General features: G+C 44.1%; 1 protein-coding gene across 2 annotated transcripts in view; it reads left to right on the top strand.

The window, feature by feature from the left end:
* The first annotated feature begins 2,041 nt into the window (after positions 1–2,041).
* CEP295 (centrosomal protein 295) overlaps positions 2,042–19,185 on the top strand; it is a 71,250-nt gene continuing 54,106 nt past the window's right edge. Inside the window, exons 1-10 of one of the 2 annotated variants that reach the window (XM_075851477.1) lie at positions 2,042–2,232; positions 4,408–4,549; positions 7,909–8,109; positions 9,035–9,159; positions 10,956–11,049; positions 13,970–14,086; positions 15,277–15,417; positions 15,997–16,180; positions 17,055–17,219; positions 17,346–17,537. In XM_075851477.1, the coding sequence (XP_075707592.1) occupies positions 4,442–4,549; positions 7,909–8,109; positions 9,035–9,159; positions 10,956–11,049; positions 13,970–14,086; positions 15,277–15,417; positions 15,997–16,180; positions 17,055–17,219; positions 17,346–17,537 (1,327 nt within the window). In that variant the 5' untranslated portion in view covers positions 2,042–2,232; positions 4,408–4,441. Of the gene's footprint in view, positions 2,233–4,407; positions 4,550–7,908; positions 8,110–9,034; positions 9,160–10,955; positions 11,050–13,969; positions 14,087–15,276; positions 15,418–15,996; positions 16,181–17,054; positions 17,220–17,342; positions 17,538–19,185 lie in introns of both variants that reach the window. The other variant, XM_075851476.1, reaches the window with a different exon arrangement.

Genomic DNA, 19,185 nt, shown 5'->3' on the forward strand with positions numbered 1-19,185 from the left:
TGGAGCTCAAATTTAGCTGAAATGGTTTTCGGGTGCCATGTCGAATTTGCAAAGCCCCTGAGAGGCCAAAATAGTGGAACCCCCCCAAGTGACCCTATTTGGGAAACTACACCACTTAAGTGATCTATCTAGGGGTATAGTGAGCATTTAGACCCCACAGGTCTTTTGCCGAATTTATTAGAATTAGGTTGTGAAAATGAATATCAACATTATTTCCACTAAAATGTTGAATGTTTTCAATTTCACAAAGGAAAAACGAGGAAAAAGCACCCCAACATTTGTAAAGCAATTTCTCCCGAGTACGGCAATACCCCACATGTGGTAATAAATGTTTTTTCATTAGAAAGTTATTAACCCTTTCCGGACTGATCCATTTTTTGCTTTTTCTTTTTCGTTTTTCCCTCCCTGCATTCCAAGAGCCATAACTTTTTTATTTTTCCGTCAATAGAGCGGTGTGAGGGCTTATGTTTTGCGGGACGAGCTGTAGTTTTTATTGGTACCATTTTTTGGTACGTACAACTTTTTGAGCACTTTTTATTACATTTTTTGGTAGGGCCAGGGTGACCCAAAAACAGCGATTTTGCCATTTTAAATTCTTTATTTTTCACGGCGTTCACCATGCGAGTTCAATAATGGTATATTGTAATAGCTTGGACTTTTACAGACACAGCGATACTAATTTTGTGTATTTTTTACTTTTTTACATTACTTTAAAAAAAAAATGTGAAAAGGTATTTTTTTGGACTTTAAATATTTATTTCATTTTTTTCACTAATAATAACGCTTTCCTTATTTTTTACACATTTTATTAGTCCCCTTAGGGGACTTGAACCAGCAATCAGTAGATAGCTGGTAGAATACACTGCAATACTAATTCTATTGCAGTATATTGTTATTTTTACAGGCTCCTGTAACAGCGCGATCGCTGTTCCTGTCTGTTAGTCCCAGGTGTCAGCTGTAATACACAGCTGACACCCACAGCATATCGCGCGGGCTCAGCATGTGAGCCCGCTTCATACATCACCCCCCACACCACGACATGCCATTAAGTCATGGTGCGTGAAGGGGTTAATGCGCAGCGGATGGTGCAGAGTGAAAATTAAAATTTTCCACTGATATGCCATTTTAGTGCACTAGGTGGATAGGTCGCCGATCGGCAACACGGAGAGCAGGTCAGACACCCTGCACAGTTAACCGCCGCTGCGGTGTAGCGCCGCAGAGGTTTCCGTCTCCATCACCATTGATTTCAATGGTGAGGGATCCGGTGCCCGTGGTTTGTTTGTCCCTGTTGTGCACCGGACCCGTCGTTTTGCCGGAAGTAATAGAGAAGCAATAGCGTAGTCAACTTGAGGATCCAAAGAACTTTTTATTTTTGTTTTGGGATAACAGCTGGAATAACTTGTTGTAGTTTAAAAAAAAGTTGTCACAACTAACGGGTCCTGCCCTGTCCTCCGGTTTATAGTAATATTTTGTGTCTGAAGTTTGGCGTCCAACATCCACAGGTCGGAAAGAGACATCTACTTCTGGGGGCATCTGAGGCATTTATTGGGGTACCTATGGCTGGCACACATTGTTATTGGGGGCATATGTGGCTAACTTTCTGAAAGCTAATAAAAGATGGTAATAGAAAAATATAATAGGTTGCTTTAACATTTAGGGGGGTACTTAAAATGTTGGAAGGTATGATGTTAAAAATAGCAATAACATTTCAGTGCTGTATAGATTTTATAGCCTGTTATAATATTATTCTATAGTATATAATAATAATAATATTAATAAAAAATAATAATAATAATGGTATGCCAAGGTAACTAGTACTCCTAGCACTGACACACCATTACTTAGAAACCCAACACGCATGCGTAATGGGAGCACTAAGAGCTTCCACGCTGCTACGTCGCATGCGCAGTCTTTTCTGTACTGCATTGTGAACTCTATGGTTACAATCTCTCCTCTTATATCAACTCTATGGTAATACATGGAGCAACGAAAACTTCATTGGGGTTCAAAGAAGGCGTGGCTTGTTGATTGTATACTAGCAGTCGTTAGAACGCTCCGCCTACTTCGCTCGCCAGCTTTCTCGTCATAGCTCCATACTTCCCGCTGTCTGGCTCGGCATTGGCGGCTTGTTTGAAGAGCGGAAGTGACGGTTCGTGTTTGGGAAAACAGCCGTTTAGTGGTTGGTATGGCCAGACGGGAGGGTGGAGGAGGTCAACGGTAGCCGCTTTGCAGGTATGGACGGTCCAAAGTCGGACAAGTGGGGCCATAACAGTGTATTGCTGTGTATAATACCGCCCTCTGTATTCCTGTGTGCAATCCATTGCTGCAATGGTCTAGAGCCTTCGGAAACTACAAGTCCCAGCAATCCCTGCCAGTCTGCAGATTCAGTGGCATGCTGGGACTTGTAGTTCCACGATAGTGCTTCATAGGCGTACATAACGGTTGTGTTTTCTTTAGCGTTACAAATGTGATTATCATGGACTGGGTAGTGGCGTGGCACAGAAATCTATAGGTCTTATTCACACGAGCAAGTGCGATTTGTGTTTGCAAATTGTGTTTTTACGTTCATATGTCATCCGTTTTTCTCCTCTGCGAGCACTTTCTGGTTTTACATCGCTTAGCAACGAATCTGTGAAACACGGACAGCACGCGGATGTCGTCTGCGTGCTGTCCATTTATTATATTTTTTTCACACACTCCTAGAATTTTAATTGGCGAGTTTGATCCGCAAAAACAGACCGGAATAGATCATGCTGTGCGTTTCACAACGCACACACCGGGGAAAAAAAACCAGATGTGTAAATAGCCCCATTGACTTGTACGTTGTTAAAACGGACAACGCACGGCTGAGAAATACTTTTGTGTGAATAAGGCCTTGGGAATTCAAGATGTTGGCGTCGTCTCCGGTTACCATGGTCACATGTAAACAATGAGGTGACTGGTCCTGGAATACATCTCTGCCCCCATCATACTTTGTGGTGTTCGATATGTGCAGACGTCCGTGTGTGATCCCCCATGTGTCTGGTGGTAAAGCTCCTTAAAACATTGTCCTACTTTTTTATAATCTCCATAACGAAGTGAGGAACTTTGTAAATATATTCCTTATGAGTTTTAAGTTTTTTTTTTTTATTGTTTTCTTCTCCATTCACCACCAAACCTGAAAGTAAAAATTCTGCTTGATCCTTGTAATTGTATGACAGTCATGTGACCTCCCGGCTGAGCTGTCACCTGACCTCCCGGCTGCGCAGTCACCTGACCTCCCGGCTGCGCAGTCACCTGACCTCCCGGCTGCGCAGTCACCTGACCTCCCGGCTGCGCAGTCACCTGACCTCCCGGCTGCGCAGTCACCTGACCTCCCGGCTGCGCAGTCACCTGACCTCCCGGCTGCGCAGTCACCTGACCTCCCACAATGCACTGCTTTCTGGTAACGGCAAACCAACAAGATTTTAAATTTGGCTTTCGGCCTGAACAAAGAATGAGACAGAAAATTCCTTTAGGCCGGATTCCCACGCTGCAGAATTTTCGCTACAGAATTCTGTGTGGAAATTCCGCAGCATTTACAGTAGCAGCAATGTGGATGAGATTTGGAAAATCTCCTGCCCACGCTGTGGGAAAAAGAACCGCGTCATAAACATTAATAAATTGACTGGTACGGAATTTAATTCTGTGTTTTTGTTGATTCTTCGTTGCAGGTTTTCCCCATTGAATTCAATGAGGAAGCAAAACCCGCAACGCAAAGCATTGCAAATTTTGTGGCGTAATCGCTGCGGTTACGGCGCAAAAATTGCAACGCCGTAAGAAAAAAAAAATGCTACTTACCCCAGAACGCTCTGCTTCTTCCTGCAGTCCGACCTCCTGGGATGACGTTGCATCCCATGTGACCGCTGCAGCCAGTCACATGGCCTTCAACGTCATCCAGGGAGGCCGGAGCGGACGTCAGGGGAGGGAGGGGGTAAGTATGAACAGCTTTTTTTTCTACAGCAGAATTTCCCTCCGAAAAATCGAACCCCAATGTGGTGAGATTTTTCGGATGGAATGTCCTGCGGGCCATAAATTGTTCTTGCACAGGGTCCCTCTGCTGTCTGTGTCCGCCCTTGGCTGGCCGGTCCCGCTGAAATCGTTGGCTGTGACCACCATTTATCTAATGTGTAGGCCCAGCTTTAGATTAATGGTGGTCCGGCTGCTGAGACCTCCACCGACCCGCTCCAATTTGCCGCGCTCACTTACCCTCAGGTGATAACCGGTTGGCCCATAGACTATATAGCGATTACTTAGCAGACAGTAATAGATGATCATAGAAGCGGGATCCCAGTGATCAGATCAGTCTGCAGGAGACCAGGGATTGTTTAAACTGGATGAAATGCGTTTAATTTCTACAATTTTACATTTGATCGTCTCATTTTGCAGCACACGGGGCTGATGTCCGATATACACCGAAAACATGAAACGCAAAGTGGCCAAAGTGAGCACGTTCAGGCTGAGCCCAAATGAAGAAGCTTCAATATTAAAGCAAGAACGGGAGAGGAGGAGGAAGATGCGCCTGCAACAGGTAACGGGATGATCCTCATCAGTAGTGCCTTCATATTATAGTGGGGCAAAAATAATCTTTCAACATAGACATAGGGGTTTTACAGGGTTAGGAAAACGTAATTGCTTTTTCCCAGAAAGGCGCCACGCCTGTCCACAGGTTGTGTATGGTATTGCAGCTCCGCTTTATTCACTTCAATGGAGCTGAGCTGCAATATCGGACACAGCCCATGGACAGGTGTGGCACTGTTTCTAGAAGAAAGCAGCCATTAAATGAAAACGAATGCGGACAAGAACTGGAGTGGTTGCCCTTCGCAACCAATCAGAGCACTGCTTTCATTTTTTCAGAGCTGGTTTGAAAATGTGACAAGTGATCTGATTGGCTGCCAAGTGCAACACCTCCAGTTCTTGTCTGCAATAGCTTTCATAAATAAGATTGGTTGTGTTTTTATAGGTATAGTAATATCCATGAATTATTTACCGGAATATTGGGAGTTTTCAAATTCAATGCTCCTACATAGCAATACGACTATTATTTCTGACCTTGTCCGGAGGCTACTAACTCTCTAAAACCAGAGCGGAGAAGCCGTATAAGGGTATGTTCACACGGCAGCCTCCGTTACGGCTGAAATTACGAAGCTGTTTTCAGGAGAAAACGGCTCCGGAATTTCAGACGTAATGGCATGTGCAGGCGCTTTTCGCTGCGTCCATTACGGACGTAATTGGAGCTGTTTTTCTATGGAGTCAATAGAAAACGGCTCCAATTACGTCTCAAGAAGTGACAGGCACTTCTTTGACGCGGGCGTCTTTTTTTAAGCGCCGTCTTTTGACAGCGGCGCGTAAAAAATATGACCGTCGGCGCAGAACATCGTAAGACCCATTCAAATGAATGGGCGGATGTTTGCCGACGCTAAAACGCCCGAATTACGTCCGTAAATAGGGTGTGTGAACCCAGCCTTAGGAACGCTCTTGCACGTGTGTATTACCTGGTGGCTCATTGACTACAGTCCGGCAGCCAGATTATCATCTTCTCTTCGGGGGAAGTTCTGAACAAAGAGCGGTTATCTTTGTCCATGGACAACCCCTTTAAATGACCGTGAATGTCGACAAAGAGGCAGTCTGTAGTCTGTTACCATGGAGCGACTGACAAGTTGCATGCGACAAATCTCAGCGAGACTAAACTTAGACTTTGCGTGCTTTTCTGGTTTTATGTAAATAAACGACAATTTTTTTTCCCCATAAATCAATAGTTCCTATTGGCAGAACAGGGACATCGTTTTAAAACAATGGTGTAAAAAAAAAACCAACTTCTGTCATCCTCTTCTACGAAGCATTATACTATTTTACTCCAGAGCTTGTACACCTGTATGTATGACCTTCGTCATGCTTTTCTCTGTTATGTGTATGGGGGACATCATAGCAGCTGGTCTCCACCCCTTCTGGAGATGAGCTCACTGACAATCTCGAGTTGGATTTTGCACTGTATTCACTGACAACAAGCAGAGATTTACTATTTTTCTTTTTGTACAAGTAGTAAGGTGTACTCTTTGCTGCAGGAGGGCGGTGCCCACTACTTAGAAATCCTATTTCTTTGAGCAGCATTGTAAATTTCGATGGGTGCGTTCAGTAATGTCTTCTGTAAACCGTCAATCGGTCACATCACCAGAGGTAGGGGGTGTCGTTTTTTTTTTTTTCTCCCTGCATCCCAGGTCTCCCGATTTTACTGAATATAAATTAACCCTATAATGACCAGCCTAATTTAGACCTTAATGACAAAGCTATTTTTTAAGTTTTTTTTCACCGTCTCATTCAAAGAGCTCTAACTTTTTTTATTTTTGCTGTATATAGCTGTATAAGGTCTTGTTTTTTGCGGGACAAGTTGTAATTTTTAATAGCACCATTTTGGGGTGCATAGAATTTATTGATGAACTTTTATAAACTTCTTTTTGAGGGGGAATAGAGAAAAAACTGCAATTTCGCCACACTTTTTTAACAAATTTTATTCAGCGGGTTGTTACGATTGCAACGATACCAAATTTATATAGATTTTGTATGTTTTATTACTTTTACACAGTAAAAACATTTTTCTTTTTTTCAAAATGATTTGTTTTTCTGTCTCCGTATTTGAAGAGCCGTAACTTTTTTTTTTTTTCGCCGATGCAGTTGTATGAGGGCCTTTTTTTGGACGACTTGTAGCTTTTTTTGGTACCGTTTTGGAGTAGATGCGACTTTTTTATTTTTTTTTATTTTTTAAGGCTGGATTCAAAGAAAACCGCAATATTTGCATTGTTTTTTTATTTTTTACGACGTTCACCGTGCGGGTTAAATGATGTAATAAGTTTTATAGTTGGGGTTGTTACGGACGCGGCGATACCAAATATGTATTACTTTTCTTTATTTTGTTTTTTAATAAAGCATTTTGTAAGGCGAAAAAGTAGGTTTTTGGTTTATTTTTTATTTTTTTACTAGTCCCACTAGGGGACTTCACTATGCCATCCTCCGATCGCATTTATAATACACTGCAATACTTTTGTATTGCAGTGTATTAGTGCCTGTCCGTGTAAAACAGGCCTCTGGCATGACTTAGCAGGCATTCACTACAGGCAGACCTGGGGGCCTTTATTAGGCCCCCGGCTTCCATCGAAGACACCGGCACCCGGCGATCTTATCGCCGGTGGGATGAGAGGGAGCTCCCTCCCTCTCTCCAAATCCACTCCGATGCGGCGCTCGCTATTGAGCGCTGCATCTGAGGGTTTAAACGGTTGAGATCAATACTGATATCGATCTCACCCGGCAGAGCAGGGATATTTAACGGCTCCCTGCTCTGTTTATTTATTCAGATGCAGCGCCGTAAAAAGGCTATTTCATCGGAATAAAGCCCGTTCGTGGCCGCCGTAAAAACACTATGGGATGGTCACTAACTGGTTAATGGATATGATAGATTCATAGGTAGATGGGATAGATGGAGGAGTATAGATACATGGGTAGATGGGATAGATGGAGGAGTATAGATACATGGGTAGATGGGATAGGTGGAGAAGGATAGATACATGGGTAGATCAGACAGGTGGAGGATAGATACAAGGGTGGATGGGTGGAGGAGGATAGATACATAGGTAGATGGGACAAGTGGAGGAGGATAGGTACGTGCGTGGACGGGCCGGGTCGGGTGGAGGAGGATAGGTACGCGGGTGGACGGGCTGGGTGGAGGAGGATAGGTACGCGGGTGGAGGAGGATAGGTACGCGGGTGGAAGGGGATAGGTACACGGGTAGTTCGGACCGGTGGAGGAGGATCTCTGTAACCTTCGATCTTGTGCTGCAATAGGTTACAGTGGTCTCCTCCTCCTCTGAACCTTGTAATTGGCTTCTGTTCTTTCTAGGTCAGAGAACAGGAAAAGTTCATTGCTCAGCATATCCGCCAAGATGTTAAGGAAAGAAGAGATCAGCAGCTTCAACAATTGGCAGAAGACTTGAGGTCTAAATGGGAGGTCACCCAGGCAGAGAAGCTGCAAGCCTTGGAAAAGATCTATCTCTGCACACTCAACGCCATCGGAGAAGGACACAGACAGGCCAAGGAAAATGTAAGACCATAAACCTAAAATCTCTATTGAACGCACCATTAAATGTAATCTATGACCATGCTGGGTCTTGTAGTTCTGCTGCAGAATGGAGGGGCATCGTCTACCTCTACTTTCTGGTTCTTATTTCATGACTAATCCTGCAGATCTGCGTCCTAAGAACCTTCCCTTGTAATCCTCCTGCTTCTAGGCTTCGGCTAAATCCTGTTTTTGCAGACAATTGGTTCACATCTCGCTTTGGGTAGAAGAATAGAAGACTTTGTTTTGTTAGTTTTGACCATGAGATGAGGAGTATTGAGAGAGAGAACTCTATTTCTTATATAAGTCTTTGAGGATGAAGTTCAGACCAGATAAACGCCATGTTGTCATTACAGTAGGTCATTTTGGATGGAAATTCACTGGTTTGCCTCATTAACCCGTCATCTTAAGGTCCGGAAATACTAATAATTCAGCATGTGACAAAAACCGTCCCATGCCACATTATTGTGATGGTCTGCAGGGTGGGTGCTCCAGTGGGTTGAATAGTAAAGATTAGGGAATTGCTTAAAACTATTGTCCCTATCTATATTGTATTGTTATAGTGCAGGGGCCTGCATTGACTACTAGAGGCCTCCTACCGGGGCGCAGGAACATCGGCATCGCATCTTATGTCCCAACATGGACATTTCCATGCCCCATAGAAGGCCTGTAGTACGTAGCCTATTCTATATTATTAGGAACTGCCCACAGGTAAGTATATATTTGTATGGGGTTTTTTTGTCTTGTTTTTCGACGTTTCGGATCATCTGCCACCTTGGTAGTCTCAAAGATGCCTGATTATTGGGCGTTGATTGCATATGCATTTCAGTAATATACTGTCTGTAATTGCATGTGCCCCAATGTTTTTTATTTAATTTTAACTTATTACCTCGCTATATTTTACATCAAGGAGCCTGATTTGAAGGCAATTGAAAAGACAGTGGCTATAAATAAAGAAAAAGCTGAGGAGAGACACCGGGAGGCTTTAAAAGAGTTAAAACAACACAAGGAGAAAGAACTGAGAACGCAGTCCTGGTAAGTGTCCATGTTGCCTGGGAGTCTCACTTTCGCTCTTCTTCGTTCTCTGGGAGTCTCGCTTTCGCTCTTCTTCGTTCTCTGGGAGTCTCGCTTTCGCTCTTCTTCGTTCTCTGGGAGTCTCGCTTTCGCTCTTCTTCGTTCTCTGGGAGTCTCGCTTTCGCTCTTCTTCGTTCTCTGGGAGTCTCGCTTTCGCTCTTCTTCGTTCTCTGGGAGTAGGGATGCACGATTCATCGAAACTTCGATACTCTGCATCCCCAGACGGTTCGATACCGTTATTTCATGTATTTCGATACTTAGCTGCGCGGCCGCACAGCTCCGTATAGTAACACATGAATGTATGAGAGCGGGGCTGCGGCCGTGTGATAGTCATTGCCCCGCTCCTGAGTCCTGATAAGTGCGCGGGGTCAGGATGATGTGATGCGGCCAGCGCTGCACTAATGAGCGGCGGCACTGAAGACAACATGGGCGCACTGCAAAACACCCCCATGTTCTGTCCTCCGTGCCTGAACCGCCGCTCATTAGTGAAGCGCCGGCCGTATCTCCCCGCTCTGCCATAAACAAGACATGTATCCCCTATCCTGTAAAAAATAAAAATAAAAGACGTTCATACTTACCGACAACTTCCTGCTTCCTCCAGTCCGGTCTCCCGCCCGTTGCCTTGGTGACGCGTCCCTCTCGACATCCGGGCCGACGTCCTGGATGACGTTTCAGGCCATGTGACCGCTGCAGCCAATCACAGGTCAATCACAGGCTGCAGCGGTCACATGGACTGCCGCGTCATCCAGGGATGTCGGGCTGGATGTGAAGAGAGGGACGCGTCACCAAGACAACGGCCGGGTAAGTATGAATTTCTTTAACTTTTATTACAGAAAAGGCTGTCCCTTCTCTCTATCCTGCACTGATAGAGAGAAGGGGCTGCCGATTAGTGCAGTGCTATTTTGCTGCCAAAAACGTGCTCGTAAATACGAGTGGAATACGTGTGACACCGGACCCATATTTACGAGCACGGGTTCGTAAATACTGGTGCAAAACGGGTGGAATACGTGTGACACCGGACCCGTATTTACGCCAGTATTTACGGGTGTGAAAAAATACGGTCGTGTGCATGAGGCCTTAACCTGTTATTTTTACCTCCAGGGTGAACGCCATAAAAACAAAACCCCAAAAAATAGTGGAATCGCAGGTTTTTTTTTCCTATTACATTCCACAAACAAATTTTCCCCAGTTTCCACTACATTTTATGGTACAACAAATAGTGCTGTGAAAAGCTACAACTCGTCCAACCTTCATATGGCTAGATCGACGGAAAGATAAAAAAGTTATGGCTTTTGGAAGTGGGGAGTAAAAAAAAAAACGAAAAATGGCTGCGTCGACAAGTGGTTAACCGATATGTCATGAAAGGCTATAAAGCTCCTGATGTATACGTTAAAAATATTCTTGTGACATATGCCATACAGCGTCCCCTATAGGTTCCCATCGTAACGAGGACCTGCCTCTAGGTCACATAATGCAAACTGTTTAGCCTGTGTTATAGAAAAAATAAATAAATATATATATGTGTGAGTCCTATACATATACTAGCCCGACATAGGCCAAAAGGAGGATACACGTTTGGCCCCCTAACTGGCTACTGGAGCTCTATGATCTCATTTAGGGTGAATGCTAGGAGCTTTTCCGACATATAAGCTAAATGTATGGTAAAAAATTGTGATGTGAACAGGACCTAACACTTATTGCTGCTAAATTGAAACGAAAAATAAAAAATTCATTAATATTGTTTTCTAAACTCTCAGGCATATTAAAGCACGTAAAAAAGCACTTGACATTGAAAAGGAACGGGCAGCAAAAATCGCCAGTCTCCCCCCTCCCCCGCCAGATCCACTTCAGGTAAATCCATAAAAGTATATAATGACTTACTGAATAGTCTCACTGCTGGGGTCACCTAGTTTTATGGAGAGTTGCTGAATACGCTTTATTCTACTTTTTTAGGTGGAAATAATAATTTGACATAATAGGAACCTAAATGTCTCTCTTGCTAATGTGGTATTTGCAACATTTCTTTAGTAATCGTCAAAAATCATGGGTGGGGGGGCGATTTGGCTCGGCAAGCTGCGGCATAGATGTCACTTAAAAGCGTCTTATTTAGAAAACCCCGTTTCAAATACCCTGTTATGGAATTGTAAGTTAAAGGGGTTGTTGTTCAGGATTAGAAAAACATGGTTTATTTCTACCAAAAACAGCACCACCCCTGTCTACAGGTTCTGCGTGGTATTGCAGCCTAATCTAATTCACTTTAGTGGAGCTGCGGTACTAGACACAACCCATGGACAGGTGTGGCACTATTTCTGGAAAAAAGCAGTCATCTTTTACCTAATCCTAGACCGCAACCCCTTTAATAGACAGGACTACCCTGTTCAGGACTCTCGTCTATCAGCCAGAGTGGAGAACAGTTACAAAGAGCGTCTCTCACTCTGGAGGACCCAACACATCTGTGCATTACACAAACCTACTGTTGATTTAACTGTGTAATGCTTCATTTCTCCTGTGGTGGCACTGCAGGGGAATCCAGCACTTCCTGCTGATCGCTGGGGGTGCCTGCAGCAAGACACCCTGTGATGAGCTGATTGTAAATATAACAGGTTAAATCTGTCCATACATGTTACCATTAATGTCCTGCAGATGGCAGGGGCATCTGGCAACAATTTTGTGTGTACGGGAACTTCCCTACGATCACCCGATCCTTTTGTTCTGCCAAGAGATGTCCGGCAGTGGTTTTTCTCTCTCCCCAGTTGAAATAAACTTGATTGATTGTGTAACCGCTCGTAGGTATATGGCCAGCTTCAATCCATGTACAGACATCTGTGTAGTCTACCGTGGATACCCCCAGATCAAGATTTACATTGCTGCAGCAGTTTGGAGATCTTGGACCTCCTTACTATAAAGTCTGCCGCCTCCTTCAGGAGAACCATTTTCGGGATAAACCTTGCTGACAAGTGAAGGGTCTGATCAGGAGCAGTCACTAGAATCGACAGCGCATAATCTAAAGGAGAGCGGAGAGGTTTGGCGTTGTGTCTGCATATTGACTTGTTGCCTGCTCCTGCTCTGTATACTTCTGACTTGGGCTGCCTGAAACCGACCATGATAGTCTCTGGACTCTTTAGGCCTCCCTGATGAACAACAAAACGAAAAAGATTCCACAGCACTGGACTGCTAGTGGGTGCACGCCTCAATGAGACCTGGTCCGCGGTCCTGGATCTCAAGCAGACAAAGAATGGACAGAGGCAGCACTTCCAAAAAGAGCAAGAGCTATTTATTCACCCATGCGACGTTTCAGTCCAACTGGACTTTTTTCATGCATATGCTTGAAAAAAGTCCAGTTGGACTGAAACGTCGCATGGGTGAATAAATAGCTCTTGCTCTTTTTGGAAGTGCTGCCTCTGTCCATTCTTTGTCTCCCTGATGAACAAGACATGCGCATATCAAAAGACATAAGTGGTGTACCCCAGGGTTCAGTGCTGGGACCACTATTATTCAACTTATTTATTAATGATATAGAGGATGGGATTAATAGCACTATTTCTATTTTTGCAGATGACACCAAGCTTGTAATATAGTTCAGACTATGGAAGATGTTCGTGAATTGCAAGCGGATTTAAACAAACTGAGTGTTTGGGCGTCCACTTGGCAGATGAAGTTTAATGTAGATAAATGTAAAGTTATGCATCTGGGTACCAACAACCTGCATGCATCATATGTCCTAGGGGGCGCTACACTGGGGGATTCACTTGTTGAGAAGGATCTGGGTGTACTTGTAAATCATAAACTCAATAACAGCATGCAGTGTCAATCAGCTGCTTCTAAGGCCAGCAAGATATTGTCGTGTATTAAAAGAGGCATGGACTCGCGGGACAGGGATGTAATATGACCACTTTACAAAGCATTAGTGAGGCCTCATCTAGAATATGCAGTTCAGTTCTGGGCTCCAGTTCATAGAAAGGATGAAAAAATACAAAGAAGAGCAACGAAGCTAATAAGGGGCATGGAGAATCTAAGTTATGAGGAAAGATTAAAAGAATTAAACCTATTTAGTCTTGAAAAAAGACGACTAAGGGGGGACATGATTAACTTATATAAATATATTAATGGCACATACAAAAAATATGGTGAAATCCTGTTCCATGTGAAACTCCCTCAAAAAACAAGGGGGCACTCCCTCCGTCTGGAGAAAAAAAGGTTCAACCTGCAGAGGCGACAAGGCTTCTTTACTGTGAGAACTGTGAATTTATGGAATAGCCTACCACAGGAGCCGTCACAGCAGGGACAGGAGATGCTGCAAAAAAGGGTTAGATAATTTCCTAGAACAAAAAAATATTAGCTCCTATGTGTAGAAATTTTTCCTTCCCTTTTCCCTTCCCTTGGTTGAACTTGATGGACATGTGTCTTTTTTCAGCCGTACTAACTATGTAACTATGTAACTATGTAACTATGTAACATATTGATTGAAATTAATTATTAAAAAAAACGGGAACACTTCTACGTTACGTTTAGTTGATATGCAAAAAAAGTGTGATCACTAGAGGTCTGACTACGAGAACCCCACTATCTTGAGAGAGGGAAGACCAGTCCCCATTCTTGACAGAAGTCGCCTCGCCAATGTGGTGACTCTCCATTACAGTAACTAGGTGAACCAGCAGAAATACCCTGGCACCCCAGTTTATGGGATAAGTGGGGGTCTTGGTGGTCAGACCAGCCCAGAATTGTATAACCATTGCAAAAATAAAATTATTTTTTTTTGTCTTGAAAACAGAGCATTGAGGTTGCACAGCGGCTCCCACTAGTGAAGGTCTGCAATGTAGAAAGCTTCTCGGCTTCCCGCTACCACTTACCTGAAGCCTACGTGGACCGGGAGATGGACACGGAGCAGGTGAATTACAGCAGGGACCATTGCGTCCTTCGGGTTGTGCCTATAGGAAAGTTGTACTCCATTGTGTTCCTTTATTTAGTTGTTAAAAAAGGGGGAGTTACGGGTGGACAAATTACTGAAGACTTCAGGCGCCAGTTTAAAGAGGCTCTGTCACCAGATTTTGCAACCCCTATCTGCTATTGCAGCAGATCGGCGCTGCAATGTAGATTACAGTAACGTTTTTATTTTTTAAAAACGAGCATTTTTGGCTAAGTTACGACCAATTTTGTATTTATGCAAATGAGGCTTGCAAAAGTCCAAGTGGGTGTGTTTAAAAGTAAAAGTCCAACTGGGCGTGTATTATGTGCGTACATCGGGGCGTTTTTACTACTTTTACTAGCTGGGCGTTCTGACGAGAAGTATCATCCACTTCTCTTCAGAACGCCCAGCTTCTGGCAGTGCAGACACAGCCGTGTTCTCGAGAGATCACGCTGTGACGTCACTCACTTCCTGCCCCAGGTCCTGCATCGTGTCGGCCACATCGGCACCAGAGGCTACAGTTGATTCTGCAGCAGCATCAGCGTTTGCAGGTAAGTAGCTACATCGACTTACCTGCAAACGCTGATGCTGCAGAATCAACTGTAGCCTCTGGTGCCGATGTGTCCTCGCTCGTCTGACACGATGCAGGACCTGTGAGTGACGTCACAGATCTGCACTGCCAGAAGCTGGGCGTTCTGAAGAGAAGTGGATGATACTTCTCGTCAGAACGCCCAGCTAGTAAAAGTAGTAAAAACGCCCCGATGTACGCACATAATACACGCCCAGTTGAACTTTTACTTTTAAACACGCCCAGTTGTACTTTTGCAAGCCTCATTTGCATAACTACAAAAATGGTCATAACTTGACCAAAAATGCTTGTTTTTTTAAAATAAAAACGTTACTGTAATCTACATTGCAGCGCCGATCTGCTGCAATAGCAGATAGGGGCTGCAAAATCTGGTGACAGAGCCTCTTTAATGTTTTTCCTTGTGGAACGTCCATAGACATCAGTAAATTTTAGGCGCCAGTAGGAAATTTCTAACCACGTTTCCAGGGATTTGTCCACCTCTGTGTATGAGTATGTTGGATAGCGGGCTGTACATGTTGCTCTGGGTCAGCGGTATACACTGATGGACATTCGTTATTCACCAGCCATATTTATTGCTTGCCAGACTGATGCCTGCTCTGCAGCTGTCCAGGAAGAGAAGCGGTTAAATGCACTTCAACTAGAAGAGGAACGTGACCGGCGGGAGCAGGTGGAGAAGGCTAACCTCCGCGGATCTCACGCTTTAAAAATGGTTCAGCTTGCACAGGTAAGTCATACGCTAGTTGCCACATACCTGGTGGATACAAATTCCAACTAGAAATGGACAAAACTGCATGAAGGTTACTTAAATAGTAACTAAACTTTTTTTTAAAACTTTTGACCTGTTATATTAACATGTCAGAAGTTTTGATTGGTGGAGGTCTAAGAACTGAGACCCCCACCGATCACTAAAACGAATATAGATAGAAGCGCTCGGGTGAGTTCTGTGCTGCTTCGTTAAAGATAGTCTTTCCTCGGAGACATGTATAGGCTGAATAGAAAGTCTATGAGCCGTACACCGCTGGCTTGGCTTTCTGAGGAAAACCAATCAGAAACGAAGCAGCACATTGATCACCGGGGCGCTTCTGCCTCTTAATATTAGTGATCGGTGGGGGTCTCCATGCTTGGTCCCCACCGATCAAACTTCTGACCTATCAAAAGTTTTTTTTTTTTTTTAAAGTTTTTAGTTACATTTTAAAGGAAATTTCAGGATGGGTATTGCTGCAAAGCTTGACTTTCAGTAATGCCCATAATGTAAGAAGGTTTTGAGTTCATGCAGATCTTCTATCTATTTATTTTTATATAGGACAGGGAGAGGTTAATGAAGGAACTGGAACATATGCAGCAGGGTGACCTGTCCAGACGACGACAGATTGTGGCCAAGATGCCGCAGCAGTTGTTTGAGCCAGCCTACCGTCGGGCAGAGATACAGGAGGAATGGCAAAGGGAGCTCGAGACTGCGTTCGAGGACATGTATACAAGAAATGCAAGTAAGAATTTGTTTATCACTTTTCCATTTAAAGAGACTGTCGCATGTTTATTAATGCCTTATCTCCTAACTTACCTAATAGGTGCTGTCCTGCTGATAACCAGTGAAAATTGTGTTCCGAAACGTTCATTATTTAAAAAGTTATGACCTTTTTTTCTAAATCTGCTAATGAGCCTCTGCTTTCCAAATGAGCGGTAACTCTTCATTTTCTCTGTGGGCGGTGTTATATTTTCTGTATGATGCTGTCCAATCGGCATCCTACAGCTTCAATAGCGAGATCACGCTGTGTTGTCAATGACAGCCGCAGGTCCTTCAACACAGCGCTCTTCCAGGAAAACTAACGGCTGGAGGCGATACAGAGACCTTCCTGGAGGAGCGCGGAGTCGCTGTGTTGAAGGCCCTGCGGCTGGAATTGACAACACAGCGTGATCTTGCTATTGAAGCTGAGATCACGCTGGGCAGGGAAGAAGGAGAAGCTGTATGATGCTGAATGGACAGTATCATTCACGTGTTCCAAAAAAAGCAGGAGGTTCACTCAAAATATCTTTACCATTAAAAGGAGTTGTAAGCTTTTACAACTGTTCAAGGGATTATCAGCCATATAGAGCGTCTCATGCTGGAGGACCCAGCACGTTCATGCACTACATGGATAGCCCATTGATTTCAATGAGCACTGTAATGCCTCTTATTCCCTGTGGTGGCGCTGCAGGGGATTTGAACACTGACTGACCGATTTCCTCCACAGATTATAGCTGATCGCTGGGAGACCCAGCAGAGAAATTACCTGTGTTCAGCTAATTGTCAGAAGACACTTCTATAAAAAATTGTCCAAAGCAGACACTCAGTTTCATTCCATGTATTTTTGTGTTTTTAAGAAATGAGAGGAGATATGGTGCTGCATTTAAAACCACAGCCCCTGCCTGATCCCAGTGTGACCAGTGTTGATGAAGATCTTGATTTGACTGCGGAGCCAGAAGTGGTGTCTGGAGTGGAGCGTCACTTGGGAGGAACGGAGGACATCTCCGTAGAAGAACATCAAGGTAAGGACATGGGATTTGCTGTTTTTCCTCGCATTACGATGCACTCTCATTTTTCACGTGATAAATTCGTAGCAATATCTTTCTATTTTTCTTTTTTTTTTTTTTTTTTTTTTTTTTTTTTAGAAGAAGCCAGAGAACCGCAATCTAAGCAAGTGTTGAAGAGGTTATTAAACAGAATAAGGACTCAGAAAGACCAGTGGATTGCTAAGGCGGATACAATAGATGCTGTCAGTGACACGCTGGAGTCCGGATCGCTGCCCATCAACCACAAATCAGAAGATAATATTCAAGAGGAGGAAGACCAGTCTGAAGTCGGAGGTAATTCATCTTGTCACAGGCTTGGTGTTGGCTGTCTTGGGGTTAGAGTTCTCAATATTGTGTACTTGGTGAACTTTTATGACTGCACAAAACTGAGAGCATTAGGCCGTTGTTTTGATATTTTTTTTATCGTACTTCGTTGCAATTAAGTCAGGTAAATATACCTACGTGGACATGTCTCCAGGATTCATCTTCTGAAAATAAGTGATCTACTCTCACTCCTAAAAAGATCAGATCTGCCTCCTGTAAACGCTGCGCTATTACAGGGACCGCTCCGCTCTATTAGTCCAAACGGCACCAATAAATACTGGCCAGGATCATTCTTGCAGTTTTGGGCTCGTTTTTTTGGGGCCAAACACAGATGTGGACACAAAACAGAAGAGCTGCATCAGTCTTTCCTTTTTATATATTTTCCTTCCTTTTGTATCCACTTATGGCTTTGGCTCCAAAAACAGCCCATACCTGTGTGTGTGATCCTGGCCTAATAGTCTAACAAGGGATACGGAGGACTCTTAGTTTTAGGTACGCTGCAATTAAGAGGGTAGCGCTCCCCCCCGACTCCTCACCAGTGACTGACACCTGCCTTGTATACATGCAGATACACAGCAGCTGTCACTGGGGTTGGAGCACTCCCCTCATGAATACAGAATACACAGAATATGTGCTGTATTCTTTGTTAGGCTCTCTTGTATGCCGTTTAGTAGAGCGGACCAGTCATATAATATAATATATTTCCCCTGAATAGGAAATCTTATTCATGTGACAGATCTGCTTCAAAGTTTTTTTTTCACTTTAACCCCTTAATGCAGCAGGACATGCCGGTACGTGCAGGGGGAGAAGTATGGAGCACTCTCCATACGCTGCAGGTGTCAGCTGTGTTTTACAGCTGACACCTGGGACTAACGGCCAGCATTAGCAATGGCCCTGTTCCTGGCCGTTTAACCCCTCAAATTCTGCGGTCAATTGCGACCACAGCATCTGAGGCATTAGAAAGAGGGGGGGCGTCCACCTCCAACAGCTCATCACGCCACCCGCAGCGAGATCGGGGGGTGACTATGGTTGTCATGGCAGCCCAGGGGCCTAATACAGGCCCCCAGGACTGCCTTCGCTCTGCCTCTGTTAAGGAGGCTCTGTCACCACATTATAAGTGCCCTATATTGTACATGATGTGATCAGCGCTGTAATGCAGGCAACAGCAGTGTTTTTTATTTATTTAAAAAAACGACCAGTTTTGACGTAGTTATGAACGATTTAATCTTTATGCTAATGACTTTCTTAATAGACAACTGGTCGTGTTTTACTTTTTGACCAAGTGGGTGTTGTGGAGAGGAGTGTATGACGCTGACCAATCAGTGACCAACCAGCGTCATACACTTCTCTCCATTCATTTACTCTGCACATAGTGATCTTACTAGATAGACACACCACACACTGAAGCGTCTGGAGAGTTAATAGACATCGTGCCCAACCAGGACGGGATGTCTATGCACAATCCCGACACTTCGGTAACGTTTGTGTGTGACTTACTCAAACAGCACATCGAGATTACGCTTGCTGTGCTGTAAATCCCACACACACACACACACATGTTACCGAAGTGTCGGGATTGTGAATAGACATCCCGTCCTGGTTGGACGCGATGTCTATT

Source organism: Rhinoderma darwinii, chromosome 2 (genome assembly GCF_050947455.1).
Source record: "Rhinoderma darwinii isolate aRhiDar2 chromosome 2, aRhiDar2.hap1, whole genome shotgun sequence".
Taxonomy (NCBI): Eukaryota; Metazoa; Chordata; class Amphibia; order Anura; family Rhinodermatidae; genus Rhinoderma; species Rhinoderma darwinii.